This window comes from Geotrypetes seraphini, chromosome 2 (genome assembly GCF_902459505.1).
Source record: "Geotrypetes seraphini chromosome 2, aGeoSer1.1, whole genome shotgun sequence".
Classification (NCBI taxonomy): Eukaryota; Metazoa; Chordata; class Amphibia; order Gymnophiona; family Dermophiidae; genus Geotrypetes; species Geotrypetes seraphini.
Window position 1 is genome coordinate 105613250 of NC_047085.1, and position 19907 is coordinate 105633156.

The 19907-nt window shown below is 43.6% G+C and overlaps 1 protein-coding gene across 2 annotated transcripts in view; it reads right to left on the reverse strand.

Annotated features, from left to right (window-relative positions):
• Window positions 1-7295: 7295 nt before the first annotated feature.
• Window positions 7296-19907, reverse strand: part of DNAJC5B (DnaJ heat shock protein family (Hsp40) member C5 beta) — a 61115-nt gene continuing 48503 nt past the window's right edge. For both annotated transcript variants that reach the window (XM_033934694.1, XM_033934693.1), the window contains 2 exons: window positions 16460-16628; window positions 7296-7413 (listed from right to left, as the gene is read on the reverse strand). In XM_033934694.1, coding sequence (XP_033790585.1) covers window positions 7319-7413; window positions 16460-16628 — 264 coding nt within the window. In that variant the 3' untranslated portion in view covers window positions 7296-7318. The remainder of the gene's footprint in view (window positions 7414-16459; window positions 16629-19907) is intronic.

Here is a 19907-nt window from a genome sequence, read left to right on the forward strand (position 1 = left end):
TAAAGTGTCGGGACTGGGGTGAGAGAGTCCAGGACAGTGTTGGGAAGATTGGCAGGGGGCAGGGGCTTTAGAGAATCTTGGTTGACTTTTTGGGGGTTTTTCTTGGGAGGGGAATTTCTGGTGCGAATCAATGTGGGGATTCTGAGTCAGGGGCAGATGGTATTGGTGTTAGCGGGGTCGAGTAGGTTGGGGGAGGGAGGTTTCAGACAGAGGGAAGGATAGAGAGGTGAGCAGAGTAGGAGGAGAAGGATCCAGAAGGATGGATTCATGGAGGGGTGGTTGGTGTGTGAGAGTCTGCAGCAAGGGGGAGTAGGGTTGGTTGAGGAAGGAGCAGGGGAACTTAAATTAAGCTGGCTAAGTACGGGGCCGAGAGAAGGGAGGAGAGGCTTTTTTTTTTTTTTAGGACTAAAGGGGGGCTATATCAGTAAGGACAATTAGCGGCTAAGCGCTTTACATGTGGTGCCTAGAGCGGAGAGACTTGGGGCAGTAAATGGGTAACAGGGGGATTGCACGGTTAAGGTATGTGTGTAGCCCAGGATGTGCTAGGGGAAACGGGGCAACCGAAAAGTGAGAGACTAGTAAAAAAACTTTGGCAGAGAGTACAGTTTGGTTCAGAACTGAGCAAAAAAAACAGAAAAAGTTTAGCATCAAAACATGAGCAAATACAATAGTAAAATATGGTGCAGAAACAGGGGTATAAACAGTGGTAAACTTTGACAACGGGCAGAGTCCGGGTTGGATAAGGGGAGCTGAGAGTCTGGAGGCCCTCAGTGGACCTTGATGGCCAAGGAGAGGGGAGGGCGGTGAGGTGAGGTGAGGCAGAGAGGAGCCCAAGTTGCAGGGGCTTCGGCAGCTCTTGGGTGGGCTGTGGGGGCAGAGTTTCTAGTGAAGAGCAGGTCCGCACACTCCTGCAAGAGTGGCGTCGGGTGGAGGAAGGAGGAACAAGATGGAGGAAGCTTCCTCCTTCCTCTGCCTTGGAGGCGCTGGAGCGGAGAAAAAGCTTTCAGCGGCCCGCAGTGGGCTGAAGAGGAGCCGGGACACGCTGGCCTTTAGCAGCCCTCGGATGAGTTGGGGAAGAGCAGGTTAGCAAGTCAGCAGGGCAGGGCAGATCCCTCCTGCACGAGTGGCGTCGGGCGGAGGAAGGAGGGACAAGATGGAGGAAGCTTCCTCCTTCCTCTGCCTTGAAGTTGCTGGAGCGGAGAAAAAGCTTTCGGCGGCCCGCAGTGGGCTGAAGAGGAGCCGGGACACGCTGGCCTTTAGCAGCCCTCGGATGGGCTGGAGAAGAGCAGGCTAGCAAGTCAGCAGGGCAGGGCAGATCCCTCCTGCACGAGTGGCGTCGGGCGGAGGAAGGAGGGACAAGATGGAGGAAGCTTCCTCCTTCCTCTGCCTTGAAGTCGCTGGAGCGGAGAAAAAGCTTTCGGCGGCCCGCAGTGGGCTGAAGAGGAGCCGGGACACGCTGGCCTTTAGCAGCCCTCGGATGGGCTGGAGAAGAGCAGGCTAGCAAGTCAGCAGGGCAGGGCAGATCCCTCCTGCACGAGTGGCGTCGAGCGGAGGAAGGAGGGACAAGATGGAGGAAGCTGCCTCCTTCCTCTGCCTTGAAGTCGCTGGAGCGGAGAAAAAGCTTTCGGCGGCCCGTAGTGGGCTGAAGAGGAGCCGGGACACACTGGCCTTTAGTAGCCCTCGGATGGGCTGGAGAAGAGCAGGCTAGCAAGTCAGCAGGGCAGGGCAGATCCCTCCTCCTCCAACTTTAAATCCCTCGGTGCATTCGGAATAACATGTGGAACAGTAGCTGATGTGAAAAGCCACCACACCAAAGTATTGTCTTCCTGGTCGAGGGCAACTATTGCTTCTTGATTCCCGGTTCCTGACAGGAAACCAGAATCCTCCAGGAAAGCAGCTGAGTCCTGGGACAATAAAGGTATGGAGTCTGACCTCCAGTCCTCCCAGCCCTGTTCTGCTTGGCCACTTAGGTTGGGAGCCAGCTTTCTCCATGGCGGGGAGACCTGCAAAAGAGGAATTTCTCTCTGGCTCACTGCCAGTGCGCCTTCAAGTAGCACAGCACATCCCGGACCCATCAAATAAGCTTTCCATAGGAAATTCACAAACTTTGGATAATATCCTTGAACAGGAGGCCCCATAGACCCCTGCAAGACCTCTGCACTTGTGTTTCGCATCTTCGCAGTTTGAGGTCTCCAGGAAGGATTTTCTCTCTACCACTCAGACCCCCTGCATTTCCCCAGCTCTAAAGGACTCAGAGGAGGTTAAGCCAGAAGCTCCCGCCCCTCCCTTGTGTGCCCCATGGCATATGGTGCACAGCACTTAGTCAACTATCCAGCGTATAATTAGCATGATATAGGGGCATGGTATAAGATAGATACTGATGTTTTGATTTTGATATTCTCTACTTTTGTAGTTGGTTTTTCAACTCTAGTTTGTGGTAGCTCTGTGTCTTTTTTTCTTTTTCTAATGATATAGGTGCAGAACAGCCTGAAGAGTCCATCCCAGTCATTTTGAGTCAAATCGAAGGGTTTTGAGGCAGATGGAGGCTTTAGAAAAAAAAGATTGTTTAAAATCCATGATAGTCACTGCCAGCGAGTTCATGCCAAAAACTGCCCGTGGGGGATCCCTGAAATTCAAAAATTTCAGGGAAAGGAGTTTTAGAGAAGGGAGACCCTAGCTCAGGCCCTTGAAACCCTTAAAATTAACTTTTTCAGACCTCCCTCCCTTCCATCCCCATTTTCCCCATAGGGAGTATTGGACTGTACTTACTATGCTTTGCTGGTGCCTGCCTGTGTCAGCTGTCTAGCCAGACTGAATGGGGAGGACTTTCTGCCTCAAATCCTTGTAGCAAACAGTTCACAACTGGAAATCTTCAGGCTGCCAGTCAGATAAACTGAGGACTCCAGCCCCACAGATCCTCACAGCACAATGGGGGGAGATTGAACCACAGCCTGCTCCCTGAAACCCAAAGGAATTCACAGGGGATCCCCACAGTCTGTGCTCAAGCCTCTGATACATCAGAAGGTGAGCTGACTCCCAGGGGAACAGACTCCAAGCTTTGAAGAAGCACAAAGCAGGCTGACTCAACAGGTACACCTGGGGGTTGCCTTGTGAGCCTGCATCCTCTCCCAGGCAAAGTAGCCCCCAAAATGGGGTTTTCTGGCACCAAAGCCTCCCAAAATTGAAGAAAAATACCCGAAAATAATAAAAACCAAAAAGAGCAGATCAGAAAACAACTTCAGTTTGCTTGCAGAACGATAAACTGAAGAGGGCACTATAGTCCACTGGTGATGGAGGAGCTGAAAGATGTAATTGACGCCCTTCTGCAAACAGTTCATGAGCATGGATTCCTATCATACAGATTCCTGTAGCGCACACTAAACTTTAGCAAAAAGGCCCTACTATTAATAGACAAGTCCCTTAATTTGGTGTTTTAAAATTGTCCTCTTTCAACATGGTTAGAAATTTCAATATTCTTCTGCAACATGCACTGTTTTAGCCAAACTGATAAGAAGCATACAAGAAAAGTGCATTTTCAACCATATGGACATACTTTTCCAGTTATTTCAAATATCTTTTATTGATCAAACAGAGCAAAAAACAAGTAACAGAATAGAACAGTACATTAATCTGTTTGAACAAATTGTATTCACAGTCCAAACCCCCCCCTAACCCCCCACCCACACAAAAAAGAACCTTTTCCAGTTAATAAAATCTCTACCCACTTTTTTCTCTATTGCTGGACCTTTTCTTTCACACATTTTTGTTTAATAAAACAAAAATGTAAATCCATGTTAGAACTCTTTAATGCATGCTAATCAACTTAATGCATGTTAATGTGCATTAATTCATGATTAATGTGCATTTTATTGATTTAGGACTTGATTCTGTAAACAGCGCCTAAATCAGCACCGGCTGTGTCTTAGGCGCCATTTAATAATCATGGCTAACAGTACCCATCACAAAATTTAGGCACGATGGTAATGTAGGCCAGGGTGTTACTGGCCTACTTTGCAGACACCTGAGATCTTTTGAGAATTGCACCTAACAATGCCTAAGGTAATTTCCGCCTCCTAACCATGCCTACTTTGACCTTAGGTGCCTTGCTGTAGACGCGATTTCAACACCTACCCTAGTAGGTGCCTCCCAACACCTACTTTTTTTCTAACAGGTTTTTCTTTGGTTTTTAATGGCACGGTCAATTATCACACCGATTAACGCCAATTAAAACAAGTTAGGCAGCAGTAGGGTGCCTACTGCTGCCTAGCTTACGGTGCAGTTTATAGAATCAGGCCCTTAGTGCATACTCCAATTTTTAAGACGTGCTGAGGAATCTTTGCCCGCACCCTAATGAATGCACATTTCCAGTGGTTAAATATCCCATATTTAGAACAACTGAGTACCTGAATGTAAATCATGTGGGCTATAAGTGGTATATAAATACTATAATAAATAAATAATAAAACTGCCCACACTAGTTCACAGAATGCACATGCTCGTTACAAACACAAGCCTCTAAAAGAAAGTATGCAAGAATATTTGTTTCAAGGGTCATGAATGCGAGAACATATAGACATATCCTACTGCTTTTCCAGTGAGTGGAATGTTGGTGAAAAACTATGCACCTATATTTAAAAAAAAGTCATTCCCCCATCTTAAAAATTGGAGAATGTGCTAAAATGCATGTTAGCCATGAATTAACATGCATTAAGTTGATTAGCATGCGTTAAATAGTTCTAACATGGATTTACATTTTTTTTTTAAAATTAAAATGGCAGTGTTCAAGGCCCAATTAAAAGCCCACCTCTTTGAGAGTGCTTTCAACTCCTCCTAACTCCTGCATCCTAACTTCTGCATCCCAACCCATGTCTGTCCGTCCAAGTTAGATTGTAAGCTTTTCTGAGCAGGGACAGTCTATAATGTCAAAATGTACAGCATTGCATATGCCTTTCAGCGATAAAAAGTAGTACCGTAGTAGCAATAGCAGTAATAACATACCCAAGGAATATACTCTTAGCTAGGGTTACCATATGACTCCAGAAAATGGAGGATGGATTAAAACATCCAGGTTTTACTTCCATTGCTTTCACTGAAAGTAAAGCTCGGATGTCTCAATCCGTCCTCCTTTTACTGGAGCTAAATGGTAAGGCTACTCTTAGCCCCTCCCAATGTGGTCAAAAGCATGTGTAGAATTTTAGCCGCTGTACTGAGGGAGGGACATTTTACCAAAGTGTTTTAACCCACCTATAACACTTTGAAAATTGTCCTCCTTTTCAATATTCAAGAAAACATAACATATTAGCTGATATTTGTTTTTTGGAGAAGTGTCAGGGGTGAATCATCTCTAGTTGTTGTTTGTAGCTGAAAATGAAATTACAGATGGAAATATTCAGCAATATAGACACTGGACTGCGAACATTACTCTTCTGCGAAATACAGGTAATCATATTCAGTATACTTACATGTAGACTCTTGAGAGAACAGCATGTTAGCTATGAAAATATGCTGTGTGTATATGACAGGGGGAATTTTCATTAGAACATGAGCGTTTAGGACTGCAAGTTGCACTCTCAAGTAGACTTTTATGAAATTGCATGGGGTTATATGCGTATGAAAAGCAAGTGCACTTAAAGACAGCGTGCGCTTTTACGCAGTATGCAAGGAATTCCATAAATAGCGCAGTAAAATCAGTGCCAAAAAAAATCAGCACAGAGCGCTATTCTATACAGACTGCTCTGGGTTGAGTGCCATTTATAGAATAGCGCTTAAAGCTGATTCCTGGGCCAAACACTGGGCGACGGTATTTATGCCAGCTGAAACCTGGTGTATATGCTGACGAAAACTAGGCTATTCTAAAACCCCAAGTGAAACTTTTCTGAATGTCCCTAACCTTTCCCTGGCCATAAGCCTTTTTGAGTGGCGCGCTAGGATATTTAGGTGCTCGGGGTTGTAGAATAGTTTGCAGGCAGATGCGCACACAAATCCCAATTATTACCAATTACCGGTAACTGTAATAATTAATTGTTAGTTAATGGCTTGTTAGCTAATTAAGGCCCCCTTTTACAAAGCCACGTAGACGAGTACCATGCAACAAATGCTCTGACGCCCTTTCAATTCCTTTGGGCATTGGAGCATTCACTGCGCTGGCCCACGCTGTCAGCTTTAGCAAAAGAGGGGGTTTAGATGCATGTGCACCAAGGGTATACGCATATGTGTATATCTGCTGGAAATGCCTCTTTTATGTCACATATGTGCCTGTTGTTACTGGCATTTGCATACAGAAAATGACTCTTGCCTTGGAACAAGTGTAACTGGACAGGGGCTTTTGGGGCGGCAATTTTGTAAAGGCTTATAGACACATATGTTGTCCTTATAAAATAGGGTGCAGCATATGTACCTGAGTACCTTGATAGTGTGTCTAAGAATCAAATACACTGTGAGCAAATTGTCTGGAAGAAAGCACCCTATTTCTATTAGGAGCATCCATTGTCTGGTCCAGCAGCAATGCAGAAATGGTTGCATGTTCTGCAATCATATTGGAAGTTAGGAACTGACTGGCTGAGAGCAAGAACTGTAAACAAATCATCCAGTGAAAGCAAGGGACACTAGCAAGTCTTCAAGCATTTAAAAAAAAAAATGTAAAAGGCTCAGTTCTATGCTGTGAAAACCCCCTTCTCTCCCTCCCCCACCCGCACACATAAATCCATACATCCTTTAAAGATAATGGTGGTCAAGTTAGCAGAAATGGGCTAAAGATCAGATTGGTAATCAGAAATCTGCCTATAATTTGATTAGTTGCCCATTGGCAGCATTTATAAAAGGTAAAGCTGGCAAAGGGGCCCTTTTACTAAAGTTTAGCATGCACTAATGGACACTAGCTTGTGCTAAATGCTATTCATCTTATTTTATACCTATGGGACATGCGTCACTTTTAGCGCATACTAAAGTTCGTTAGCCCATGCTAAGCTTTAGTAAAAGGGCCCCAAATTTTGCTGATACTGAGCGCTCTCATTTTTACCTCTCTTTTCCAAAGTTGTACTGTCATTATCAGCAATCATAACCTACGGAGGAGAATGCCAGGAATGTGGGTGGTTAGCAAAACCAATTACTGTTTGTGATTTTTGGACTTTTCTCCACAAGCCTAGTGCACAACATTAATACTGACATTTTTCTGTTCCTCACTCTCTACCAAAATGCTACCTGTTAGTGTTGATAACCGAAAACTAAAACCCAAGAAACTAGAATTACACTTCTGATTTTGCTTCTGAAAACTGTTCCATTGCATGTCCATAAGTGCAGAGAAAACTTGATATGGTGATTAATTGTCTGTGTGATAGCTACGATGATTCTCTCCAATTAGTTGGGTTTTCTCACTTGCGTTGGTCGGCTGAAGTACAATTGGACTATCTCCATCTGGAAATAAAAAAAATGTAAATATTTTTGGATGTAGGAAACAGGCCTAATTAAGGAGAGAACAGCTTGGCAGCATAGAAATATTTATTGCAGGAAGCTTCCAGTTAGATAAAGTAGTGCAGTCGATTTAGCTGAAAAAAAATTCAGCTCTTCAAATTTAGCTTTCAAAATATTCTATATTAAAAAGTAAATAAGCAGTGAAAGGAAATTAAATCAACATCTGGCCTAGTGTAAAAAGTAAATAGCTTGCCATGATTATTAACGATTTATTTATTTTATTTAATCTAAGTGAATGCATTTATTTATTATTGATTTATTTTGGCTTTTAAGACAGTGCCCTAAAGCAAAGCACTGCACAACAAATCAGACAGAGGTATAATGAATCTCTGCTCTGAATAAGGTAATTAGCTACCTAACAAAGCAATGTAGGCTACAGCCATTGGTCAAAGTCTAAAAAATTGTTAGAAATTGCACAGCAGAGAAGTGGCGTACCTAGTCTGATCGGTCGGGATACACCCTGAGGCAGCATATTTGTGAAACGCTGGCCACCGTTGGTGTACCGATCAGCTGAAGATAAGTTGAAAAATTTTCTTCTATCTTTTATTTTTCATTAGTGAAGTACAGCATAAGGCTTTGATTCACATTGAAGGTTTTTTGCCAATGAGGTGACCACTCGGCCACCTTTAACAAACCACTCTGGTGGAGGTGGGAGGGCCCTTTTCTGAGGCTTTTTCCTTCATTTTTGAGTCATTTAATAGCCTATGCTGTTCTTATATCATATTATATGACATTACAGCATCAACCACTATTGAAAGTGTTTATTATTTTACATATTGTACCTAGGGTATGTGACACTCGGGGCCCATTGTTTTTTGACACCCCTGCCATCATTTTTGACACCCCCCCCAATGTAAAAAAAAAATATTTTTAGTAATGTTCCCCCATGTGCAAGCCATGAGGGGGGTGTTCCCGGCCTGGGAGTCATGGTCTGGGAACTTCCCTTCTTACGGCTCAGTGCCAAGGCTCTGGATAGTCCCCGTGGCCCAGCATGTTCCCAGCCTTCTCTCCTGTCCGATGGCCCTTTACCTTCCATGAAGCTGAAAAAACTGCCGGTCTCGGCAGTGATTCAGCTACGTCGCCCGCGGCTCCCCTTCTTGATTACCATGTCTGCCTCTGCCGCAATCCACCTGGGCGGAAACAGGAAGTTGCATCATTGGCAGACACGGAAAGCATAAAGGGGAGCTGCGGGCGACGTAGCTGAATCACTGCGGAGGCCGGCAGATTCTTCAGCTTTACAGAAGGTAAAGGGCCATCGGAGAGGAAAGAAGGCTGGGAATATGCTGGGCCATGGGGACTATCCAGAGCCTTGGCACCAGGCTGTGAGAAGGGCAGTTCCCGGACCATGACTCCCAGGCCGGGAACACCCCCCTCATGGCTTGCATCTGTGGTGGACCCCCCCCCCCCCAGCTCCCCCCTTGGTATGCCACTGCAGCAGAGGCCTCTAGTGCTTCTGCCAGTTTTAAGAGTGTGAACTTCTGACTTAGAAAGCTCCGTTTCCAGAGAATGAGCTGCCCTCCTGCCTGAGAGGGCCATGCAGAAAGCTTTGCTGTAGAGCTTGTACTCTATTATAGAATTACTGCAAATAAAGAAAGAAAAAATACCACAATATATTATATTCAATGAGCATGCAAAATACTGTTACATTAAAATTGTGGCAGTAATCTGTGGCTTATCAGCAAATGTCATCATCCTATGACGCCTTTAGAAAAGCCATAAAAACTGCCTTATTCGACAGAAATATCACCTAAAAAGTATCTACACCAATCACTAAATCAAATTCTATTATTTCTAATATGTCCACTCTTGCGTATAAGTCTGAAATTTTTAACAAGTTTTAACAATCTGTATATTGTAATTCGCTGTGTATAAGTCTGAAATTTTTAACAATCTGTATATTGTAATTCGCTGCTTTTTAAGATTCTGCATACTGTAATTCACTGACTATCTGCATATTGTAACTCGCTGACTGTCCAGCTCTCTTCAATGTGAACCGCCTAGAAGTCACACGACTATGGTGGTATAGAAGAATAAAGTTATTATTATTATTATTATCCTGTCAGTGTCTGAGTGGTGATTGGAAGGGCTGAAATAATACAAAACCCACAAGCATACCGCAGAATGCATCAGCCCCTTAAACCTACCCCTCAACCAGAGACCTCTTACTACCACTCCCAAAATATATCTCTGGTGTCTTGTAGCACCCACTCCATAATCAAATGAGCAACACACCCTCCTTACCCAATCCCTCTCTTAATATTTAAGAAAAAAACTGCTATGGAAGTCTAGTGTCCCCCCAGCTCTCTCTCACTCTCACCTACACACACATACACATATACAAATAGACACACCAAAAAGACCCGTCCATCCGGCCAACTTTCAAGGTAAGCCGGGGGGGGGAGGGGTTTCCGGGGAGGTGGGTTGTGGGGTGTGCTGGGGGGTCCGGGAAGGGGGGGATCCAGCAGGAGGGATTTGGCCCCCTCCTACCAGCAATCTTTGGGGAGGGGTGGGGGGTTTCATTGAGGGGGGTCCGGCAAGAGGGATTGGGCACCCTCCTTCTGGTGTTCTTCAGGGAGGAGTGGGGGGTTTTGTTGTTGGGGATCCAGCAGGAGTGATTGGGCACCCTCCTGCCGGCGATCTTCGTAGGGGTTGGGCGGTCTTCGGGCAGGAGGGGTTGGGCCCCTTCCTGCCATGATCTATGTGGGGGGTGAGGGGTGTTCTGGCAGGAGGGGATTGGCCCCTTCCTGCCGTGATCTATATGGGAGGGGCTGTCTTCGGGCAGGAGGGGTTGGGCTCCCTTCTGCCACGATTGTTCAGGGGGGTGGGGGGACTGGCAGCCACAGCCACAGCCGCTATATTTATCGTGGCAGGGAGATCCCTTGCCGCGATATATGTAGAGGCCGCGTCTACTTACAATGTAGGCCAGCATTTTGGTGGCCTACATTGTACGCGTCTCCCACTGGCCTAGGGAGACACGTACAGCTGCCTAGGTTCGCCTAAGGCTATGCCTAGCCTTAGGTGAGCTTAGGTGGTTTTGCGGGGCTCCCTAGGCTCCCAGAAGCGACTTCAATATAGGCAGCCTGCCTAGGGAGCATTTTTTTTTTTTAAACGTGTGTCCCGATTGGCTGGTTAGACAGCTGTAGGATGCCTATAGCTGCCTACAATCGGGACGCAGTTTACAGAATCCGGGCCATAGTGCCCAGCTCCATGAGGATGATCTACTACAAACCAGCCCCCTCTGTGAATAAGGTTTGAGAAACAACAGCTGTAAAGGTGCTATAAACCTCTATCAAGATAGAGGGTTCAGGCAAATAAATACTAACGGCTCCTTTCACGAAGCCGCGTTAGCGACTTTAGCGCGCGTGACTTTTAATCACGCGCTAACCCCCGCACTAGCCAAAAAAACTACCGCCTGCTCAAGAAGAGGCAGTAACGGCTAGCGCAGCCGGCAGTTTAGCGTGCGGTATTACGCGCGTTAAACCGCTACCGCGCCTTCGTAAAAGGAGCCCTAAAAGACTGGAAGTTTGGGATATTACCTTTATTCTACTAATGACTGTAAATAGAAAGTGCTGAAATTATTTCTTTGGGTTTCCTGCAATCATCCAAGTTTAAGTAAACCTTTGGTTAGATTTTAAGGCTTCTGGCATGAATTGACATTGGATGAAAGTGAGTGAGTAGATCTGTAGTGCCTTTTGGCCTCCCAGCATCTGATCCTATCTCCTTCATTCACAAACAGGTCTAAAAAAATTACTTAAAAATAGCTTGCCCTGCTTTTCACAAAATCCATGAAGACTAACTAACACTGTATGAAACATTTCAAACCTCTGAAGCAACCTGCTCTACTCTATAACACCTCTGGACATGTCCAGAAATCCTCTTCTGTAATCCGCCTTGAACCGCAAGGTAATGGCGGAATAAAAATCACTAATGTAATGTAATATTAATTGGGCAAATTAATGCTACACAAAAATACTGAAGCATTTAACAGCTACAAGAATCTTACTGTTTTCAACATGAGGATAAAACATTTTATTTCAATGCATATTCTATGCCATTGATTTTGTGATGGGGAGAGAATACATTTTTATTTATTTGGATTTCTATCCCATTCTCCTGGGAGCTCAGAACGGGTTACAAATGACATTCACAGTTAAATACAGGACAGGTTACAATTGAAGCTATAAACCCAGCTAGTGATATCCAGTCACCATCAAGAATAGCAACTAGTAGGGTTTGAACAAGGGGCTGCTCAGAAAAGCAGACAATGCTCTGGCTACTAGGCTAAAACTCTCAATGCGCTCCATGCCAGGTTTGATTATCAAGCCCTCAAGGAACTTAATAAGATCATTAGCCTTATAAAAGGTTGCTGTGAGCCAAGAAACTGTTCCTGATAATTTTACACTTATCTGGCCCAATTCTCAGAGCTAAGAATCTGACTCCGTATTCACTCATGAATTAATGTTACTTTCCTATTGTTTTATGGAGTTCTACTTTTATCCTTTAAATATTTTTATTGCTAACCGATTTGATTTGTCTGACAACTAAAGTGGTATATTAAACTCATTAAATGATAAACACATAGAAGTGTTTTGTAAAGAGAATGACTTGATCAATTCCAGTACAGCGAGAGATTACAAGTCTGGGGGTATTACTAGATTCAAATCTCCACCACCCTTGAAAAAATCACTATCACTCTTCCTATGTAAGAAGTAATCTAAGCATTAGTTAGCTCACAACTCATTACCAGAGTAGATACTGAGGAATCCACAAATCACTAAAGATATGTGAGGATTTTCTAAAGGAGGAGGAAAAAGCCTCAGACTCACGCATGCACCCAGGCTTTCAAACAGAGCTACCTTATCGGCATTAAAAAAACCCCTCCTCCGTCCATTCCTCCAAATTCTTTTTCTATAAATATGTATTTGTATAATTTTTTATTTTATTCTATTTTAAATGTTGAAATACAACCAAAACTCCGCAAAGTTGAGAGCCAACGGTATTACTAGATTCCTCTTTGCCTTTTCGAAGAAGGAGCCGTATTTGCCGGGAGGCGAAAGGCTGATATGCACAGATGGGGAGAGGGACCTTGGAGTGATAGTATCCGAAGATCTTAAGGTGAAAAAACAGTGCGACAAGGCAGTGGCTGCTGCCAGAAGGATGCTGGGCTATATAAAGAGAGGCGTAACAAGTAGAAGAATGAAGGTGTTGATGCCCCTGTACAGGTCGTTGGTGAGGCCCCACTTGGAGAAGACTTGAAGCGGTCCAGAGGAGAGCTATGAAAATGATAGGAGGTTTGTGCCCAAAGACTTATGAGGAGAGACTGGAAGCCCTGAATATGTATACCTTAGAGGAAAGAAGGGACAGGGAACACATAATTAATATGTTCAAATACTTGAAAGGTATTAACATAGAACAAAATCTTTTCCAGAGAAAGAAAAATGGTAAAACCAGACGATATAATTTGAGGTTGAGGAGGTGGTAGACTCAAGAGCAATGTAAGGAAATTCTTCTTTACGGAGAGGGTGGTGGATGCCTGGAATGTGCTCCCGAGAGAGGTGGTGGAGATGAAAACGGTGACAGATTTCAAAAACACGTGAGATGAACACAGAGGATCTAGAATCAAAAAAGAATAGTAAATATTGAAGAACTAAGGCCAGTACTGGGCAGATTTGCCCAGTCTGTGTCTGTATATGGTCGTTTGGTTGCAGATGGGCTGGGGAGGGCTTCAATGGCTGGGATGGTATAGATGGGTTGGAGTGAGCTTTGACAGAGACTTCAGTAGTTGGAACCTAAGAACATTATTGGACAGAGCTTTGAATTCTTTCCCAGAAATAGCTAAGAAAAAAAACCAACAACAAATTTTTAGACTGAATCAGGTTGGGCAGACGGGATGAACCATTCGGGTTTTTATCTGCCGTCATCTACTATGCTACTATATTGCCTCTTCTTTAAGATTCTTCTAGTACTGAGGCTACGTAAGTTACTGTCTCAGGAAAATTTTCGACAGGTTATGCAATGTTTTGTGTTACATCATTTGGATTATTGTAATACTCTTTTTTGTGGACTGCCTAAAAAGGCATTGAGGGTGTTGCAAATAGTACAGAATGTGGCAGCGAGAGTAATTGGAGGCATTCCTCGTAATGAACATGTAACTCCTTTGTTGGTCAAGTTACATTGGCTTCCAGTTTCTTGGAGAATTCAGTTCAAGAGTCTGGTGTTAAGTGTTTACAGCCATACAGCATAAACCTTAAACCAAGAATAGACAACCTTAAACCAATTCGCGCCCTATGCTCGAGCCTAGAATAGCTTTTGGAAATACCCTCCTTCAGAGACATCAAATACAAAAGCATCAGGAAAAGAATGTTCTCAGTGATGGTTCCAATGTGGTGGAACTCCCTTCCGAGGGAAGTAAAACTAGAAAAGGACACCAAAAAGTTCAAGAAAGGAATAAAGACAATACTCTTCACAGAACGCTTTAACAAATAAAGAAACAATTAGGGGAATGGGAATAGCAACATGGAGGAAACAGCAGGCTACTACCTACTTGGAACATGAAAGGGTGAACTCATAAATAATACAAAGAAAGAGGAGATTGAGAGGGGACATGATCGAAACATTCAAGGTACTGAAGGGAATAGACTTGGTAGATAAGGACAGGTTGTTCACCCTCTCCAAGGTAGGGAGAACGAGAGGGCACTCTCTAAAATTGAAAGGGGATAGATTCCGTATGAACATAAGAAAGTTCTTTTTCACCCAGAGTGGTAGAAAACTGGAACACTCTTCCGGAGTCTGCTATAGGGGAGAACACCCTCCAGGGATTCAAGACAAAGATAGACAAGTTCCTGCTGAACCAGAACGAACGCAGGTAGGGCTAGTCTCAGTTAGGGTGCTGGTCTTTGTTAGAGGGCCGCCACGTGAGCAGACTGCTGGGCACGGTGGACCACCGGTCTGACCCAGCAGCGGCAATTCTTATGTTCTTATGATGAATATATGATATACAGAAACTATAATAATAGTATATGTACACAGATGGTATAAATAGGTAAGATATACTTATATTTAACTCATGTATTGTAACACCTTTACTGAAGCTCATGCAAACCACTCTGAATTGACTCTCCAGTCATTAATAGCAGTATAGAAGTTTCCAATAAACATTGCCGAAAGCAATCTCTAATTCAAAAGTACAATATGTGCCCACACGTACACTACAGTCTGAGTCACAGCATTTGTTGGAAGTTCCTTCATTGTGGTCTATTGTCAAATCCTCAATTTGTGCTAGGGTCTTTAGTGTACTAGGTCCACAAATGTAGAATATACTACCTGATAATATTCATCAGATTTCAGTGTTCCTATCTTTTCATAAGTCTTTGAAGGCTTACTTTTTTTCAGGAAGCTTTTGGAAATATATGAAGGGGAAATGGTGGTTTGTGTATTTAAAATTTTAGTTTTGTTTTAAATTTTGTACTATAATCTAAATTATTTTAGTGATTGTAATTTATTTGGAGAATGAAGTTATTTTATGTTGTTTGTCTATTAACTCATTTGTGTGTATATTGTAATCCACATAGATTTTTGTGATATGTGGGATATAAACTTCTTATGATTTAAAAATATATCAAAAAGTAATTGTAAAGTGCTCTGAGCACTTTACAATTACTTTTTGATATATTTTTAAATCATAAGAAGTTAGAGCTGTGATTTGTGGCGTAAAGTTAAATAAATAAATAAAATAATACTTGCTTATACTCCAGCTTGGACTGGACTTATTACTACTGAACTCATTTGCTACTCTTTGCTACTGCCAGAGTGACCCTGGCCTGGTCTGACCCTCCCCCTCCCCATCAAAAAAATAAATCCCAAAATCTATAACTGGTTCCTTTCCATACCTGAAAACCCTCTGGTTGTCATTCAAAACTCCAAGATTCCAATTACATCTCCAGCTTTTCTGGAGAATACCACCCCAAAATCTCTGGCTACTCTACATTTGACTGAACAGAGATTTGGGCAGCAATCCAGCACATAAGATGGAAGCAGCAGCATTGGCGTCAGCACCGGAATCAGCCATGCAAGAGACATTAGCTTGCACAAATAAAAGGAAGCAGCAGTGGTGAAGGTGGCAGCTAAATCCACAGGGCATCAACATTAAATTCACTTCTGATCTTCCCACCCAAATCCTATTTTCACCTTATGCTGCTCCTGTGTTTTTTAGCAGCTCACCCTCACTGAATGGGTGAGATATGATTGAAGTTACAAAATCCTGAGTGGAATAGAATGGGTACAAGCGGATCCATTTTTCACTCTGTCAAAACTTACAAAGACTAAGGGACACTCAATAAAGTTACAGGGAAATACTTTTAAACCCAATAGGAGGAAATATTTTTTCACTCAGAGAATAGTTAAGCTCTGGAACACATTGCCAGAGGTTGTGGTGAGAGCGGAGAGCATAGCTGGTTTTAAGAAAGGTTTGGACAGTTTCCTGGAGGAAACGTCCAGTCTGTTATTGAGACAGATATGGGGAAGCCACTGCTTGCCCTGGATCGGTAGCATGCAATGTTGCTAAGCTTTGAGTTTTGGCCAGGTGACTTGGATTGGCCACCGTGAGGTCAGGCTACTAAGCTAGATGGACCATTGGTCTGACCTAGTAAGGCTATTCTTATGTCCTTATGATTATCCTGGCACCAAAGTAACCCTGTTAGTACAATCATGCACTGCTTATAGAAGGTTATTTCATAGAGCAAGTCATTCTCACCTCCCATAAGCAGATCAGAAATCCCATATTTACTGCCAAAGAACAAAAACATGATCTACCACAAAGATGTGCTTTGTGCTTTCTTGACATGACCAGTGGACATCTAGCCTCTGAAAGAGAGGCTCCCACCCCATCCTGCTATCAGAATCAATCAGCTCTTCTATATGGTTTTGTTTTGGTTTTTGGTGGTTGTTTTAACTGAATATGTTGGACATTTGTTTTTTTGTTTTACAGCACCTCTTTCCATATCTGTCCTGATTTCTTCCTCTAAATCCTCTGGGGACACGTAGCAATCATCATCTCCCGGGGCTTTGGGTTTGCATTTTCCAAAGCAACAGTTGCAGCAGCAGCAGAGGCAGCAGCAGAAATAGCAGCCAGTCAACAGACCACAGATGGCAAACAAACCCTACACAAAAGAGAAAAAAGGGACATAAGTAAATAAATACAAGTATCACTAATAGGAGATTATGTACTTACCCTGGTAAGCTCTTTTTCAGTAGATATTACTAAGATTTAGGTCTCCTTTTACTAAGGTGCGCTAGCATTTTTAGCGCGTGCTGAAGATAAGCGCACACAAACCACGCACTAAACAAAAAATACTAACGCAAGCTCTATGGAGGCATTAGCGTCTAGTGCGCGTGGCATTATAGCGCTAAAACCGCTAGTACACCTTAGTAAAAGAAGCCCTTAGTTTGCCTAATTTCAAGTTTACCTCATTGATTGTATTTTATGCTTATATTTGGTCAATTTACTATTTTTATGCAGTTAATACAATGTACATTCATGTCAAGCTACACCTGTTGTATGAACATCGCCATGGGTGTATCTCTTCAAAGAGACAGTTAATAAAACCCAATAAATACACGAATAAATAGCAATTCAAATAGTCTGCAACTATCTGGCAGATTGCTGATTAATATAACAGAAAGAGGAACGGCCTTAATGCCAGCCGAGGCTCCAGAGAGGAAGCCCATGTCTGCTATCATTCCAAGAGGCTTAGTTTTCAGTAATAAAAGTCACTCTCCAGAGTGCAGCTCAGCTGTAGTATTAAACACAAGGAGTTATATTGATAAACAGAAGCAAATAATTGGTGGAGCTATAAAAGGAATACAAACCAAAATTAACATTTTTTTCTAAGACACAAGTTACTGTGAGTGCATGCAGAACAGTAGTATTCAGGAAAACACAAAACATGGAGTCTCAACAATGCTTCAACCAGGGAAGTGAGAGAAACTAAAAGTTGTAACTATTCCTAAGAAGGAATCTTTTTTTTTTTTTTTAATGCAAATTGATTTGACCCAGGAATCTTTACTCTTACAAATTAATTTGACCCCACAATGGCCATGTTTTGGCTCCACTGAGCCTATATCAGGGGTCAAGAAGTTAAGAACTACAAAAAATAAAATTATATATATATATATATTTATATATTAAATTGTACATCGCTTAGAATTACGATTAAGCGATTAATCAAATGAACTATTAAACTTGAAACTTGATATATATATATATGAAAAAAACAGCAAATAAATATATATTAGCACCTTCTGATCTGTAGCAGCCAGGAGAAGTTGGGAGGCAGAAAGAGAAGGAAGAAAATCAAACGAAGAGAAGCAACAGAGCTAGAAGGGAAGGGCAGGAGAAGGCAGGTGAGTGGGGCAGCGGCAAGAGGTAGCTCCGCCCACCCCTCTGACGTCAGCGCTCAGATCTGGAGCTACCCCTTAAAAGGGGAGGGGCCAACAGTGCTCAACCATTCGGCGCTCATCGAAGGCCCGAGCCACCACTAAAAGAGAGCAGAAGGAGACCGCAGCAGGCGCAGAGGACACACAACCAGGCAAATGCAGAGGATACAGCAGGCGCAGAGGGCACACAACCAGGCAGGCGCAGGGGACAACCACAGCAGACACAGAAGACATCCACAGCAGACCGGCAAGCGGGCAGCAATGGAAGCAGCAGACAGAAGCAGGACGTTGAGCTACCCAGTTTTCTGCACCGTCTGCCATATGTATAACTATCTCCCCTTTGGGAGGCGGTCTTACATATGCACTCGATGCAGAGAACTGGAGAACCTAAAGAAACAAGTCAGACTCCTAGAGGGCTAAATACTGAAACTGGAGGCACTTCAAGCAATGGAGGAGGAAGACAGAAATGCAGAGAACATCAAGACAGAGGAAACCATCGAGGAAGAAGTCCGAGAGCTGGAGAAGTTCATAGAGAAGGCATACAGGGAGGCCGTGGAAAATCACCAGCAACAGTGGAACTGCCGAGATACATCTACAGAGAGTATGGACCAACTGACGGACAACCACCAGGAAGAAATGGGTGACACAGCAGAGAGATCTGGAAATAGCAGAGGGAACCCACATGAAGATGAGTCCGGGGCAAGCCAATGCCAGGATGAGAGAAAATGGATGGGAACAAAGGACACGAACCTATGGCTGGAGAATCAAGAGAACATAGAGAGGACAGCAATCGTTGTGGGGGACTCCATCATCAGAAAAGTTGACAGCCACATAGTGGGAGGAAGACAGGATCGGCTGATGACCTGCCTACCGGGAGCCAAGGTAGAAGACATAGTGAGCCATATCAATAGGATCATCGACAGCATGGAAGAAGAAGATACGGCGGTGGTGATCCATGAGCAACGTGAGCAACAGGAACTACAACAGGGAAATACTGAAGGACCAGTTCTGGATGCTAGGAAAGAAGCTGAAGACCAGAACACAGAGGATAGCATTCTCGGAGATCCTGCTGGTACCCAGGGCCGACGAGAAGAGATAGATGGAGCTGCAAGCAGTCAATGCGTGGATGCGGCGCCGGTGTGAGGAAGGATTCCACTTCGTGCGCAACTGGACGACGTTCTGGGGGAAGAGCAAGTTATTCAGGAAGGACGGACTCCACCTCAGCAGAGATGGAACAAGGCTACTTGCATGCAACATCAAGAGAGAAGTTGAGAAGTTTTTAAACTAGGAAGAAGGGGAAAGCCGACAGTCGACCAAGAGACAGAGTCAATGGTTCGGGAACCGGTATACCCAGAGGATACCGTGCAGGAAGATAGAGGGGAAGACTCACTGGATCACAGGCAAGAGAGATTGAAAGGGACACAAGAGTGAAGGAAATGCAAGAAAGGAACAGGCCGCAAACTCAAGTGAATGTACATGAACGCAAGGAGCCTAAGGAATAAGATGGTTGAATTAGAAGCTATTATGCAATAACACAATAACTGCAGATCCATCAAGTACTAGAAGAAATCCCTATGTTTGCCTTTAAAAAGGGCAAAACGATTGGACAGACCTTGATTCAACAAAAGCTTGGCAATTATAGGGATTTGAAGATGGGAAACCATAATGAATGTGGACACTGCCAATGGTGTTCCACTACTATTAAGGGATCCACTAGGAGGGACCCCCAATCGGGTAAAATTGTAAAATCTTTCCAGGATACAAATTGCCAGTCCTGTAATGTAGTCTATATGATTATGTGCTCGTGCAGCCTGGTATATGTGGGTCGGACTTCTCGTCCGATACATATCAGACTGAATGAGCACAAATCACGTTTGAAAACCAAAAACGTCCAAGCTCCTATGGTTGAACATTTTCTAAGCATGCAACATAGTATGGATCAGATTCAGTGGCGGGTGATAGAGAGTCTGGAGATGGGGAGGGAGGGAGGTAACAGTGAGGAA